The sequence below is a fragment of the Canis lupus genome, chromosome 9 (assembly GCF_011100685.1).
Source record: "Canis lupus familiaris isolate Mischka breed German Shepherd chromosome 9, alternate assembly UU_Cfam_GSD_1.0, whole genome shotgun sequence".
NCBI lineage: Eukaryota > Metazoa > Chordata > Mammalia > Carnivora > Canidae > Canis > Canis lupus.
In genome coordinates this window covers 53,422,251-53,437,264 of record NC_049230.1, presented here as the reverse complement: position 1 = coordinate 53,437,264, position 15,014 = coordinate 53,422,251, and the positions used below count along the sequence as shown (strand labels likewise).

At 45.2% G+C, this 15,014-nt stretch overlaps 1 protein-coding gene across 6 annotated transcripts in view; it reads left to right on the top strand.

Moving 5' to 3' along the window:
* Positions 1-15,014, top strand: part of FUBP3 (far upstream element binding protein 3) — a 53,104-nt gene that overhangs the window by 23,646 nt on the left and 14,444 nt on the right. For 4 of the 6 annotated variants that reach the window (XM_038549028.1, XM_038549024.1, XM_038549026.1 and 1 more), the window contains 9 exons: positions 438-471; positions 3,001-3,050; positions 3,397-3,468; positions 4,728-4,785; positions 6,889-7,051; positions 8,514-8,612; positions 12,417-12,521; positions 13,800-13,902; positions 14,532-14,632. In XM_038549028.1, coding sequence (XP_038404956.1) covers positions 438-471; positions 3,001-3,050; positions 3,397-3,468; positions 4,728-4,785; positions 6,889-7,051; positions 8,514-8,612; positions 12,417-12,521; positions 13,800-13,902; positions 14,532-14,632 — 785 coding nt within the window. The remainder of the gene's footprint in view (positions 1-437; positions 472-3,000; positions 3,051-3,396; positions 3,469-4,727; positions 4,786-6,888; positions 7,052-8,513; positions 8,613-12,416; positions 12,522-13,799; positions 13,903-14,531; positions 14,633-15,014) is intronic. The other 2 variants (XM_038549025.1, XM_038549027.1) reach the window with 1 other exon arrangement.

Sequence of the window (15,014 nt, the reverse complement as noted above, 5' to 3'; positions counted from 1 at the left end):
CAATGCTCCCAGGCTAGGAGGTTAAACCTTCTCATTTGTTTGAGAAAGAGAAAGAGGGAACCCTCACTATCTTTACATTGAGTCTGGATCCAGAGCAGGAGGGAGGTGGGAAGGGAGAGGGATTTAGGCAGGCGGGGATTTTCTCCCAGGCCTCTCAGCATGTGGACACGCAGATCAATTTCTTATCCTGCGTTCAGCTGGACACTGGGTTAGAGACTGTGTTGATCAAGACATCCCCTCCTGTTTCATATCATGTAACGCATTCATTGCAGCCACTGAGCCTAAATTACTGTTTGCTTTCTTTCTGCCTTTCTCTCCCCCGTCTCCCCCCCCCCCACCCCCGCCCCAGCCTGAAATGGTAAGAACTCATGTAAGGATGGAGTTAGTTTATCCGTGCTAATGCTTTGATTTTTCTTTTCTCTTTCTCTTTGCCACAGTAGGTAACCAGTTAGGGGCCTTGGTACATCAAAGGTAAGCAGTGGGTTATGTTTTATTATTTATTGATCATTTCTAATTGTTTATTGATCCACCATCTGTACTAGAGTGTTAGAAAGTCAGAGGTTGAGAGTGTGAAAAACCAGGGGCAAAATTTCTTTAAGACTCAAGTTTTTTTTATAGTCCTTTTCAAGACAGCATAAGTTCGAAGGATAAACGAACAGGAGGTATTAAAAATCAGCCATTATTGTATATAAAGTTAGACCTCTAGAATGTGGAACTTCTATTTTTCTGCCCACATACATCTAATTTAAAGAGAGAAATTTTCCATTCTGAGTTGATGGCTTTCCCAGTGTTTTATGAACCCTTAACATCTTCATTTGAGCAAAGGCATCCCCAAGAAGTGTAGGTCGTTGGGCTTTCACAAGATAAAGCTTGTGATCCTCAAGGAGTTGTGGGCTTGAGAAGGCCACCCCATGCACTTGAGGAGGGACATGCCAGAGAACCTTGGATAAGTGCCCAGTTGCTTCCCTGCCTCAGTTTACCGTTGTAGCTTTCCCTTAAATATTGAGGATTTAGAGAGATACAGAGACCTCTGGGCTTTAAAAAGACCAATCTATAAGATAGGATGTTTGTGGTCACAATGTTATCCTTTAAAAAGAGTAAAATATGCAGCAAACTGCCATAGTTTCTCTTTGCTCAGGGATGAAATTTTATGTTGTGCATCTGTTACTGTAACATATTATCCTTAATCTTTACCAGCATTGATACAATTATATCTTCCTGTTTTCTACCTGAATGTTTGGGAGTTTCTAGAAATCATCAGACCTTAGTTAACCAAAAGATTTAACCTGGCTTTTGTTGTGTTATTGATTTGCTTTCTTTTTTTAATAAATTAGGATAATTTAAATGACATTGCTGTTAGTATCAAACATAATTTTCCTATAAAAACGTAATTAGGATTTTACTTTCCAAGATGTTCATACTTTGTGCATTCAGGTTTCAGCCTCACAGTTAGAATGGAGCTTTGTCTTCCAGGGGGCCCAGAGCAGCTCATCTCTATACTTTTCTTCCTCAATGAGTGTCTGCTACCTGCCATCCCTGAGGGCTGAGGAACTGCCTGAGTTTTGTGACAATTTGTATTGTGATAGCATTGAACCTCCTCTGATAAATTCCCCAGTAATACTTGCTGAAGATAGTGCTACACACAGGAGCCGCAGTCTTGTGGCTGCATGCATGGGAGTGCCCTCCCCCTTCCCCATGGCCAGGAAACACTCCCCACAGGGACCCTAAGCCTCTGTACGGATGTGCTGGGCCCGTTGAGGCTTAGCGTTTTTGTTCGCAGTATTACTGATTTAGGAAGTTAGAAGAACTGCCTGATTTCCAGCTGAACTCAAATATCCCAAGAGGTAGAGAGGATTCCTGCCCATGTACAAACTGGAGGAGGTAAATTCCTTAGAGAAGAGACAGTCTGCTCTCATCAAATTGATACAATGGCAAGCACTATTTATGCTACAGCCATTTCTTTTAAGTGCCACGCTTTCCCTAAAAACATGCACTTGATTCAATCCTTTCCATGATGGGTAAAAATCCAGCCGAGTGAGAGATGTTTAAAAACACTTAACCTTTTTTTTTTTTTTCCCTTTTAAACTACTTGCATTTAGCTTCTTCCTAAGGTACATGTTTAAATTTAATTGCTTTCTGGGGTGTTGGGCAAATTGGATATTGTCCACGATACACTATATGGCAAATTTGAAGGTTTGTTTGAAAGAACCAGTACAGTAGTTGTTTAAAAAAAAAAAAAAAAAAAACCAACACGTAGTGAACGGGATAGCACTTAACAGAAGTACCTTGCAGAGTCAGCGAGATAATTATTCTGTCCTGGTCAACACTGATTAGGCCTCTGCTGGATACTGGTTCCATTTGGAGCATCTCACCCAAAACAATAGATAAATTAGAGTCCAGAAAGCAATAAAAAGATTGGGAAACAAGGGATGTTGAAGAGAAGTTGGATATCTGTATCTAGCAAGGAGACCGGAGGAAAAGTCTAAACTAACTTCTCAAGCCCCAAAGAGTCTTTTAAGCATTAAGGGATGTCGAGAAGAAAAGGTAGTTGTTAGTAGAATTGATGGTTTAATGAAAAATCAGAAGTTTCTTTCTCTGACATGAGAGAGGAGGTGTGGATCTTCTCAAGAAGTGATTAACCAAAGGGTCCATTAGATGATGCTCTTTTTTTTTTTTTAAGATTTTATTTATTTATTTATGAGAGACAGAGAGAGAGGCAGAGACACAGGCAGAGGGAGAAGCAGGCTCCATGCAGGGAGCCCAGTGTGGGACTCGATCCCGGGACTCCAGGACCACACCCTGGGCCAAAGGCAGGCACTAAACTGCTCCAGGGATCCCGGATGATGCTCTTTCTTGGGGGCTATGGACTTGCTGGCCAAACTAGCATGATTCATTTTAAAGTCCCTCTCTGTTTCAGTATTGCCAATGTGGGGAATTTGGGGAACCTGAAGTGGCTGTGAAATTCTTTATATGTTTTTCCAAAATGTTCTTTGTTTTTAGGGCAGTAATAACAGAAGAATTCAAAGTGCCTGATAAAATGGTTGGATTTAGTAAGTATACACATTATCTACTTTACCTCCATTAATCTGTCAGTGTGACTGTCACAATGGTAGAATGCTTTGCACCCTGTATCCCCCAGAGTCCCAAAGGACTGCAGGTCTCTCACTAGGCTGAGAGAGACCCGTGTCCCCCTGCCCCCAACCTCTCTCCTCCCTTCAGCTGCAATACCTTGTACCTGTCTGCCATGTTTCACATATGATTTCCGTGGCTCACGGAGGCCATCCTGATTTGCAGTGCCGCAAGCCAAGTGTAAATGTTTGCTGAATTAATTAAGTCATTCATGCATGGTTAAATATGGAACAGAGGCACGTTCTGACCTTGTTCAATTTGTTTCAGTTATCGGCAGGGGAGGTGAGCAGATTTCACGGATTCAAGCAGAATCTGGTTGCAAAATTCAGATTGCTTCAGGTAAGGCTTCCTTTTTCATAGATCTCAGTTTGGTAGAAATCAGTATTTTGCCAAGTTTTCCAGATTTATTACCTTTGCTTGTTGCTTAGAAGTCTAAGAGCTTGGGTAAGTATATGCGATTGCTGTTTTCCTTGCATTTTTAGAGCTGGACTCCCAGATGAGAACCAGAAAAACCAGGGCAAAAGCAGGCCCAGAGACGAGGCTGCCCGTCTGGCCTCTTGAGGCCCTCCACAGTTCTACAGCTCCGTGTAGCCCGTGCTAGACACCTGCTGCTCTAGGACCTCTGATTTTTGCACCAGAATGTTATGTCAGACAGTGGGGCCTAAGGAGTGCTGTGGCTTTGGGGTCACTCCTGGGGACGGCTCACTGGCTCCCCTGGATTAGACCGTCCCCTCCCGTTGTGGAAAGAGGCCAGCTGGGGTCTGGCTAAACGAGTGCACGTGAAACACAGTTCAGGACCTTTCCCAGCTGGGTCCGTTTGACCATGGGTTATGGAGAGAAACAGTTTAAGGAAAAGAAGTGTTCTCATATTATTAATAGTTCTAACAACTGATTTGAGTTTGGTCTCTTTCCATAGTGGAAAAGGGGGCGTGGAAGACTGTTAACTAGAGAAGCGTTTGTCTGTTTAAAAGATACACGTCACAGTGTCTCGAAGGCAGTAACTGCTCTTAGTTCTTTTTTTTTTCTTTTTTGAGTTAAGAATTTCAAAGGGCACTTTTTTTAGGAACAAAGTAAGCGTCGTGTGGTGTTGGAAAGCAAGCTTCTCCTCTCTTGCCAAATGGTCCGGAAGTAGTTCCACATAGATGTCACTGCTCTCTTGGGAGATTCGTGCCATAGCTGGTAATAGCCCTGACGTGCATCTGCCGTTAAATTGCTCACTGGTGTGCAAACAGGTGATCTTAACCTACTCTGCAGGTGGAGAAACTGAGGAAGAGCGGGTGACGCGACTCAGGCACTTTTTAGCACACAAATGGGTCAGAGAAATGAAGCTGAGATTGCTAATTAGGACCCGCTGGGAAAGCTCCGCTGCATCCTGCCCACCTCCCCTGCAGAATTTGTTTCTACTTTGAGAATCTAGGGTGGAGCTACCAGCTGACTGTTCTCTCCACAAATGGAAGCAAACTGTCTTTTTCTGGGGCTTGGGCTTCTGTGGGGCCGGTGTAGGAACCAGCCCAGAGAGACAATCTGTACACAGAGGCACAGGTACACGGTTGCCTGATGCCCACCAACACACCTCATCTTCTTGATTCTTCTTATAGAGAGTTCTGGGATTCCAGAGAGGCCCTGTGTACTTACCGGAACCCCAGAAAGTATTGAGTAAGTTTATTTTATTTACTTTTTCCTTTCACTCTTCTTCCTCCCTCCCCAAATGGGGAGACATGGAAGGGCAAAACTGTTACCGAACACTGCGGATCTGTGCTGCAACTTGGCCACGAAAGCACATGCTTCTGTGGAGAAGGATCTGGGAGGTTGCCACACCAGGGGAGTTTTCTGTTACTTAAAACACATAAGGTATCTCCTTTTTCTCAAACCCTACAGAATTTCTGGTAGCTGTTATAACATCCACTCCATACACCAGGGTCTTAAAGAGTGTGCGTTCACCCTGCCTAAATGCTCTAAGCAGCTTATTTCTTCCTTTGTAATATCTCCTTTACCTGAGCAGGTCTGTATTTGTGAGCCTGTCACTTGGTGAACCATTGAGAATCCTGGTACCAGGTCTTTTGCCTGAGACTGATCCCACTGCCTTACTGCTATTTGAGAACCAAATGAATTGACTCTTGGTGGCCATCACTCCTCTTAGAGGGCTGTCTGGACTGGTCAGAGTATGTTTTGACTCTGGGTGCCCTGGCAAGCACTTTACTAGCATTTGCTTTCCCGCTCTGGGGCCCCTGTGCTTAGAGGCTTGTGTCAGATGCAGGCCTCATCAGTCCACGAGCCTCCTGGGGAACAGGGATGTACTAACTTAGTGTCTGCTCACTCTCCTCTTTCAATCTACTGAGTAGCGTTGCATTTGGGGACAGGGTAGCTAAGATTATTCCTGGCTCAATAGATAGGGATGTTTTACTGTTTCCGTTTCTCCGAGAGTCCAGATGAGTTTAAATTCTCTTGTTCTGCCGTAACATTGCAAGCAGTGAACCAGAATAAATATTGCTGGTAGGTGTGCATTATAGGGCAAGCGGGAGGATTTTGCTGGAGTCAAGGCATTTTTCTTCCAACACAGGTTAATTTAGTACACAAGCAAAATATTAAGCTGCTGGTGTCGCTGAGAAGACCGGCCAGGCCAATTCTGTATACAGAGAGGCTCAAGACTACAAAAGGCAACATCTGTTTCCTCCCTTTCTTTTCTTTCCTCTACTCTTCTAACCATTCCTGCTTCCTCTTCTACCCAGGCAGTCGGGGCAACAGGATTGTAACTTTAGGAGGAAACCGTTTCATTTTCTTCGAGTATACTGTACAGCCAGCCTATATAGTAGCTGAATGCTATCCTATCGGAGGAACCAAAAAACAGATTGCACATGGTGATTTAAAGAATAAATACTAAAAAAAAATAATAATAAAAAAATAAAGAATAAATCCTGCAAAAAGAAAAAAAAACCCACAGAAAAACCAGCCACGGGAGCTTCTGGTGCTGAAAAGGCGATCACCCCAACAGGCAGCCTCGGCTGGTCAGGCCATGCTATGTCAACACTGCCGTTTCCCTCCCCTTCCTCGGGTCCACTGGCACCAGACAGCATCACAGGGGAAAGCAGGAGCCTGAAAATCCAAATGGACAGGCACAAAGCAGACATCTGTGGTCCTGTGACTGCACTGGGGCTGTGCTGCCTCTTCTTCTCACCCCTTCAGACCACACTGGCGATCAGCCATAGCCTGAGCTGGAAGGTCATCTCAGAAGTTGTAGAGCAGGTTGGCTGGGGGAAGAAACTTGGAATCTGGGAATTCAGATGGTGACTACTAACTCTCGCTTTCTTTCTTCCTATCTCTCTCGTTGCTCTCTCCTGCCCATATTTAACCAGTGTCTCTTGAGTATCTCCTCTGTGTGAAGCGTTACGTTGGACTGGGGACCAGAGAGAGGTGCAGAAGAGGGATCAAAGGCGGTCTCCGCCACCTTAGCAGCTGAAGGTTCTGATAGGAGATGAAACGTGTTTGTGATGGAAATGTGAGACACCGTCATGAGCAAAGGGCAGGCCAGGAGAGGGCTGTGTTGGAATGTTGGTGTGTGGTGCGTGTCACTTTTAAATTCCAGCCCAGTAGCGTGGCGAATGGCAGAGACCTCCCGGGTTGTAGGGGAGGAGCTGGAGCTGGATGGAGGGCTGCCTTGACTCCTTCATGGTCTTCCCCCAATGCTGTTGTCCTTCATTCTCCAGGCAACTAGCACATTCATGTAATGCTCTTTCTCTTGTGATTCTTTCCCTCCCAAAGACAAGCCAAACGGCTCCTGGGGCAGATTGTGGACCGCTGTCGGAATGGACCTGGCTTTCACAACGACATAGACGGCAATAGCACAATCCAGGAAATTCTTATCCCTGCGTCTAAAGTGGGTTTGGTCATCGGCAAAGGAGGGGAGACGATCAAGCAGCTGCAGGTATGTGAGCCCTTAACAGAGTGGTGCTCCAGGAGGGCTTCTGGGACTGGGGGTTAGGGCTAGTCATAACCCAAACTCCCCATTGCTAGACTGGCTATACACCTCTCGGTGCAGAGCTCCCCTGCCACCCTCTGCTTACGTCAGTGCACAGATCCTCCATTCGACAGATACTTTATGAACAGTTACTGTGGCCAGGCCTGAGTCCAGGTATGATGCCAAGTGGTACTGCCCACTGGGGTGGTCACACTCTGTTAGGCTTGTTTTTACCATCAGACAACAACATCTTGGATGAAAGAACTGCATCCAGAGCTGGAGCTTTTAGCCAGCCACACACCCTCTCCCTAGCTGCCTGACCTTAAATATGTTTGTATATTTCTCCAGGGCTCAGAGTCCTTGTCTGTAAAGGTGGGGAAATGCCCGCCTCACTCTTGTAATGAAGCTGAAATAATACTCGTGATTTTATATTTACTTAAGATCCTTAGAACAGAGCCTGTTACTGAGTAAATGCTCCATGAACATTAGCTGCTCCTATTCCAGAACCCCTCATATGAGACATGGGAAGCCAGAAATGTGTCAGAATTGAACACCCCTAGAAGGGCAGCCCATGTGGCTCAGCAGTTTAGCTCTGCCTTCAGTCCAGGGTGTGACCCCAGAGTCCCGGGATCGAGTCCCACGTTGGGCTCCCTTCATGGGGCCTGCTTCTCCCTCTGCCTATGTCTCTGCCTCTCTCTCTCTGTCTCTGTCTCTATGAATAAATAAATCTAAAAAAAAAAAGATAAAAAAAAAGAACACCCCCAGGAAGTTCCAGGGCACATCCTGTAATCCGATGCCTGTTGGCCTAGCCAAACATCTTGACAGTCGTAGTCAGTGAGAGAAGGGGTACAGATATGCTTCCATGAGTTTGGATTAGTTTTGCTGCCAAATGAGTTATGAGCAAACTTATTTCCAAACTTCTGGGCTTTTGAAGTTGCAAGTCAGGGGTCGTGGGCTGCCTAGCGTGCGCTCTCACGCACCAGCACTTGGCCTGGCGGGCACTCTAATGTGGGCTCTAGGGTCCTGGAAGCCACCTTTTGCTCCCCCATGCCCCAGCTCTGAGACCTTGGGCAGCTTGCTCTCAGGGCCTGCCCCATCAGTGAAATAGGGCAGCAGGAGCCTTTCCTTCTCAGAGCTGTGCATGGGCCCTAACTAGATGATGTTAGTCCCTAATATGTCAAAAAAGTAGTTCATTGGATTGAGATATTCTGGGGACCAGGAGAAGAGGAGGGTTTGGGGAAATAGTTTTCCATATCACACTTGGCAGCTGTCTAGCATGAACTGTACACTGATGTTCTCAAAGGGCGGTACCTTGTGGTAGGTGGAACGTGCCTGATGGGGGATGGGGCCCAGCCCCATGCTTCTTGCACCATGCTGCATTCTCGTTCATGGTGGTGAGGGCTGTACTGCTGGTGTGCTTCCCCCATAGGAGCGGACAGGTGTGAAAATGGTCATGATCCAGGATGGCCCATTGCCTACGGGAGCAGACAAGCCTCTCCGCATCACTGGAGACCCGTTCAAAGTACAGGTAGGAAAGAAGTCACGAATGGGGCAGGTCCTGGGTATGGGGCTATCACTTGGGAGGAATGTGTCGAGCTTGTATGTTATTCAAGAAGTTACCTGGGGATCTCTGGGTGGTGCAGCAGTTTAGTGCCTGCCTTTGGCCCAGGGCGCGATCCTGGAGACCCGGGATCGAGTCCAACGTTGGGCTCCCGGTGCATGGAGCCTGCTTCTCCCTCTGCCTGTGTCTCTGCCTCTCTCTCTCTCACTGTGTGCCTCTAATAGATAGATGGATGGATGGATGGATGGATGGATGGATGGATGGGAGGGAGGGAGTTATCAAACTGGGTGTTGTTTTATTTAAGGTGAACTGTTGTCCAAACTAAGCATGATGATAGGATATGAGGTCGGCCTGTCTCCTTCAGAGCCACTAGCCACAAGTGGCCATTTAAATTAATTCAAATTAAATGAGAATGGAGTTTCTTGTTTACACTGGCCATATTTTGAGAGCCTAAGAGCCACATGAGGATGGCAGCTCTGGTCATGGACAGTGCACATATGGAACATTCCCATAAATGAAGATGATTTTGTTGCACTGATAAGATGCAGTTTTCCATCTGTTAGCCTTTGGGTACCTCGGCTGCTGGGTCTCTCTGGCTCTTACTTGCTTGTTCTCTCTTGGTCCTATTTTGCAAGACTTCCCGCTTAGGTGGGAGATGAGCACCCCACCCGTATATGTGTGCCCTCCTAGCAAGCACCCTGTGCCCTGAGCTCCCAGCCACAGAGTATAGCCCATTTCTGAAAGCAGTAAAGGGCTTAGGTTTAGACCATCTGGGGCAGTTCCACCCTCTGACTCTCACTGCCAGCAGGAATGTGAGTGGGCTGCGGGTGTGGGAATGTGTCTGTTCTCTTGAAATACGAATGTTCTTTTCCTGCCCACTGCAGCATACTGTGCCTTTGCTGCATTTAGAGGACTTCCAGGGTGGCATACCTTGGTGAGCTAGGCTGTCAGTAACAGCTGTTTCTCCACAGGAGTTCTGGGGCTTTGAGCCAGTGGAGGTTACCAGTCTCCTGCAAAATATTTCCCCCATTCTTCCCCTCCACGATGATACTTTATTTACACATATATGTATTTGTGTGTGTGTTTATGTAGGTATATATGTTTATTGTAATTAACATGATATTATGGCAGTCTCGGGGTACAACAGAATGATTCAGCACATTGCAAAATTATATCCATCACGCCTTGGCTCACCATAGTGTGCTTATCATCCATCACTGTGCAGTTATTAAAGTATTAGTGATCATGTCCCCTGTGCTGTACTTCTCAACTCCAGGACTTACTACTTTTATAAATGCAAGTTTATACCTCTTAATCCCCTTCTCCTATTCATTTCCCCCAATTCTTTCTTTTTTAATATTTATTTATTAAAAGAGAGCATGAGCAGAGCAGAGGGAGAAGCAGACTCCCCACTGAGCAAGGAGCTTAATGTGGGGGTCAATCCCAGAACCCTGAGATCAAGACCTGAGCCAAAGGCAGACACTTCACTAACTGAACCTAGGCACCCCTGTTTCCCCCAATTCCTTTTTTTTTTTAAGTATTTTTTTAATTTTAATTTTAATTTTTATTTTTTTTAAGATTTTATTTATTTGTTCATGAAAAACACAGAGAGAGAGAGAAAGAGAGGCAGAGACACAGGCAGAGGGAGAAGCAGGCTCCCCACGGGGATCCTGACATGGGACTCGATCCCAGGTCTCCAGAATCACACCCTGGGCCAACGGCGGCGCTAAACCACTGAGCCACCTTGGCTGCCTAATTTTTTTTTTTATTTTTTGATTATTTATTTATTTATTTTTAAAGATTTTATTTATTCATTCATGATAGAGAGGGAGAGAGAGGCAGAGACACAGGCAGAGGGAGAAGCAGGCTCCATGCCGGGAGCCCGATGTGGGATTCGGTCCCAGGACTCAGGATCGCACCCCGAGCCAAAGGCAGGCACTAAACCGCTGAGCCACCCAGGGATCCCCTAATTTTTTTTTTAATTCAGCTTGCCAGCATACAGTATAATTTCCCCCAGTTTTTAATGTTCTTGTTCAGCATAACTCAATTTGCTGTTATCAGGAGTTCTTCCGGTCCAGGTACATAGGTAAAAATCCTGGTTTTAGGGACACCTGGGTGGCTCAGCAGTTAAGCATCTGCTTTTGGCTCCAGGCATGATCCTGGGGTCCCAGTATCAAGCCTCACATCATGATTAAGAATCATGATTTTAAAGCAGAATTGAGGGCCAGTGATTCAGACGGCCTCAGGCCTTGGACTCCAGGCAGTGGTGCAGCACCTCACTCCCCTCCAGCAGGCCAGGGTCCCCCAGGTGCCTTGCCCCTCCAAAGCATCTCACCTTCCTTTTTTTTTTTTCCAAAAGATTTTTTAAATTTATTTATGAGAGAGGCAGAGATACAGGCAGAGAGAGTAGCAGGTTCCATGCAGGGAGCCCCATGTGGGACTCGATCCCAGGTCTCCAGGATCACGCCCTGGGCAGAAGGGAGGCGCCAAACCGCTGAGCCACCCAGGGATCCCGCATCTCACCTTTCTAAATGTGTGCACATTGGCTCCCTGCTTGCCTTCTCTGGTGGAACCTTCTGTTCTTTTATGAAAGAGCTTATTTTCTTGACATTCCACGCATTTGCAGGGAAGTCACAACAAAATATTTTTAGTTTTTTTGTTTTAATTTTAAAAGTACGTGTATTCTACATTTTTTATTTGGGAAAAGCCGTTTCCTGTGTTTAGGATAAATGGTTGTGTGTTTGCTTTCTCTCCCAACTTTTTATTATAAAAATCTTTAGACATACAGACAAGTTGAAAAGATGAACAGTGAACATGTACTTGTGTAGCCTCGTCCTACCTGTCATTTTGCCACACTCGTGTGTTTGTGTGTTTTATTTATTTACTTATTTCTGCTTTACCATTTGTGAGTAAGTGACAGATATCATGACCGTCTGCCCGCAGATCCTGCAGCATGTATCTCCCAAGAACTGGTTTCTATAATCAGGCCTAGGAAAATGATAGCAAGTCTCATAACATGATCTTATAGTCCAATGCTCGCAGTTTCTCCAAATGTCTGAAGACATTAATTCCTGTTTGTTTGTTTTTATTTGGGTGGTTTTTCCAGAACCAGGATGCAATCTGGGTTCCCAGACTTGAGTTGTTATGTATGGCTGATGTCCAGTGCAGGTTCCTTGAGGCTGGGACTGGTATGGGCAAGATGGACTGACTTAAAGTGCATTGGGGGGGCAGAGGACACTGAGTGTGCCTCCAAGAGCATCAGGCCTGGGAGGTAGTCTTGCCAGGTGGTAATTGGGATATTTGATCTCTGGGTGTTGGAGGATGATTCAGGCCCCCTAGGCTGGCCTTTTCCCTTCACCTCCCTGGAGCTCCTCTGCGATGGGTTGCCTTGTGATATCTTTTACGTGGAACTTGCCCACAGAGCTCTCAGAAAGAAACAGTGTGCCAAAATGCCTCAGGGCCATAGTAATCAATCTCTGACCTAGCACAAATGTGCTGATCCAACTGTGGCTTAAAGGAAGGCAGGCCCTTGTCTGTGTGGATGTCTTGGGCAATGTAAAGAACACGTCACCTAAGATTGGTCTATGTGACCCACCCTAGCAGCCTCCTCCTGTCCCATGTTGTGATACAAGAAGTGAGCTCTCCCACAGCTGAGCACCTTCTGAGTCTTTAAGCCTGACTTAATGGGGTCTGATCTTGAAATTTCACCTGGTGTCATGTCTTTTCTTAGGATTTTGTTTTCCATAATGCCTTTCCTCTGTGTTTACGCAGCAAGCGAGAGAAATGGTATTAGAGATCATTCGAGAGAAAGATCAAGCTGACTTCCGAGGTGTCCGAGGTGACTTCAGTGCCCGCGTGGGAGGAGGCAGCATAGAGGTATGCTTGTCCTACAGGTTAGTTTCCAGGCAAACGGGCTGCGCTTTTAGATTGTAGACCACACTTTGGTTAGCTCTTTAACCTTGAGTGAGTGAGTGAGCTTTGATCTCTTCGGAGCCTGGGTGGGTGTGAGGAAGGACCGAGAGAGTCAACCATAGGGAGGGGAGCCAGCTGCATGCATTTCAAGGAACGGGGCCATCTTCCTGGTTGTGAGGTTTTGCCTCAGCACTTTCCTGCTGCCCAGGTGAAGACTAGAGGCCAGATTTTCTCAGTGCTCTGTGTTGTGATGGTGTCAGACCTGGAAGGCCAACTTATTGATGAGGTGGAATGGAATGAAAAGCTTTCCTTTATTTTTTTAAATGTTTTTAAAGATTTATGAGAGAGAGGGACTGAAGGAGAGTGCAGGGGCAGGGAGGGGCAGAGAGAGAGCATCTCAAGCAGGCTCACTGCTGAGTGCAGACCCCAATGCAGGGCTTGAACTCACAACCCTGAGACCATGACCTGAGCCAAAACCAAGAGTCAGGTGCTTATTTGACTGAGCCACCCAGGCTCCCCAAAAAGCATTCCTTTACAATGAAGTTTTGAGATACGCTGCACCGTGGATAGAGCTTGCAAACATTATGCTTAGTAAAGTAAGCCAGATACAGAGAGACAAATACTGTGTGAGTCCATTCACGTGAGGCGCCCAGAATGGGCAAGTTCCCAGGGGTAGAATGTAGAGCAGAGGTGACCAGCACTGATGGAAGGAGACTGTTTAATGGATACATAGTTTTGGGGGTGATGAAAAGGTTTTGGAAGTACAGAGACTGTTGATGGTTACACAACGTTGTGTGTATATTTAATGCCACTGAACTGTATACTAAGTAATGGTTAAAATGATAAAGGTTATGTGTTCTTATATTTTATCACAATAAAAGAATGAAGGGGGGACATTTTCAAGGACCAGTGTACATGATATATTTATGCTTATTTCATAGAATTGGGAAGATAAGTTTGCCATCTTTAACCTTTTATCTCTAAGGTTTATTCTTCATTTTTATAACTAATGTGATGAAATCTCAGATGCATTAGCTAACTTAATAGGCAAGAATGTAATCATCAATCACGATATTTTTCCTAAGAGGGGAAAAATATGCTGTATCATATCATTTCTAGGAAGGCACTGCAATCAAAATCAAGTTGTTTGTTCTTTGGGTCTTTTTTTTTTTTTTTAATGTATCCTTTAAGAAATAACAGATTTGCAGACAGCTCTGATAGATTTTGTTTCCCTGTGCTCAGGTGTCTGTGCCAAGGTTTGCTGTTGGGATTGTAATAGGAAGAAATGGGGAAATGATCAAAAAGATTCAGAATGATGCCGGGGTGAGGATTCAGTTCAAGCCAGGTTGGTTTTGATGATTCTCAAAAATCCTTAGTGCTATGAAGAATTATAAAGTACTTAACAAGCCAGGGACTCTATAATTAGCTCATGTGTGTTCCCTCCCTCCCTCTTTCCTCCCCACTCCTCCCCCCCATACTATTACCAAATTATCAATCTAGCTTTCTCCTCTGGGCCCTCATAGCATTTCCAGCTTTTAATTTTATCAAGGAGAGACAAAAAACAATCTGTTATTTTGACTTCATTATTTAAAGATAAAACCATTTAAGAAAAAGACTAACATCTTAGAATAAAGGACAGTTCTTTAAATTTTGTAGATTTGTCTTCATGAGCAAAATTACTTACATTGTCTTAATTTCCTCATTTCTCTGAAGATGGGAAAACATTGTGATGGGCTAATTTTGGCAACCTATACCATATATTACCAGCTCTGCTTTCTTTTGCCTTACTGTCTTGTGTTTCTGTAATGATATCTTTTTAAAATGCCTGTAATTACATAAGAAGCGAGTGTTGATATAAACCATCCAAAAAGATGATTATGCATCTGGTAGGAATATTGATTGCAAATCAGACTGACCTTTGTTTCCAACTAAAGTCAGGCTTTTCCTAACCCTGTCTCTCATTTTGTTCTACAGATGATGGTATTAGTCCAGAGAGAGCTGCACAAGTCATGGGACCCCCAGATCGGTGTCAGCATGCAGCACATGTCATCAACGAGCTTATTCTTACAGCCCAGGTGAGTCCAGCTTTCTGGAGTTCAGACACATCACCTGCAAAAGCAGAAAGTGCCACACAGGGTCTTGGGGCAGCACCAAAGAGAAGTCACGCCCTCTTGGATCACATTTCTGGAGCTCAGTGCTCTTGCCAGTTGCCTGCCTCCAGGTACATGGCTGGCAGCTTTTCTACGTCTGCGCTTTTCCTCCCTTCATGTATTTTGTTACTAGCTTCTTGCTCTTTGTTATCTAGGTTTTCTTGACATAGTAAGTTCCTGACTGTGTAAACTATTTGGAGAAGTACAGTGCAGGTCACATTTCAAGCCATTGGGTATACTTGGCATGGAAATATATTAAGTAAACTCCAGGGCGCCTGGGTGGCTCAGTTGGTTAAGCATCTGACTC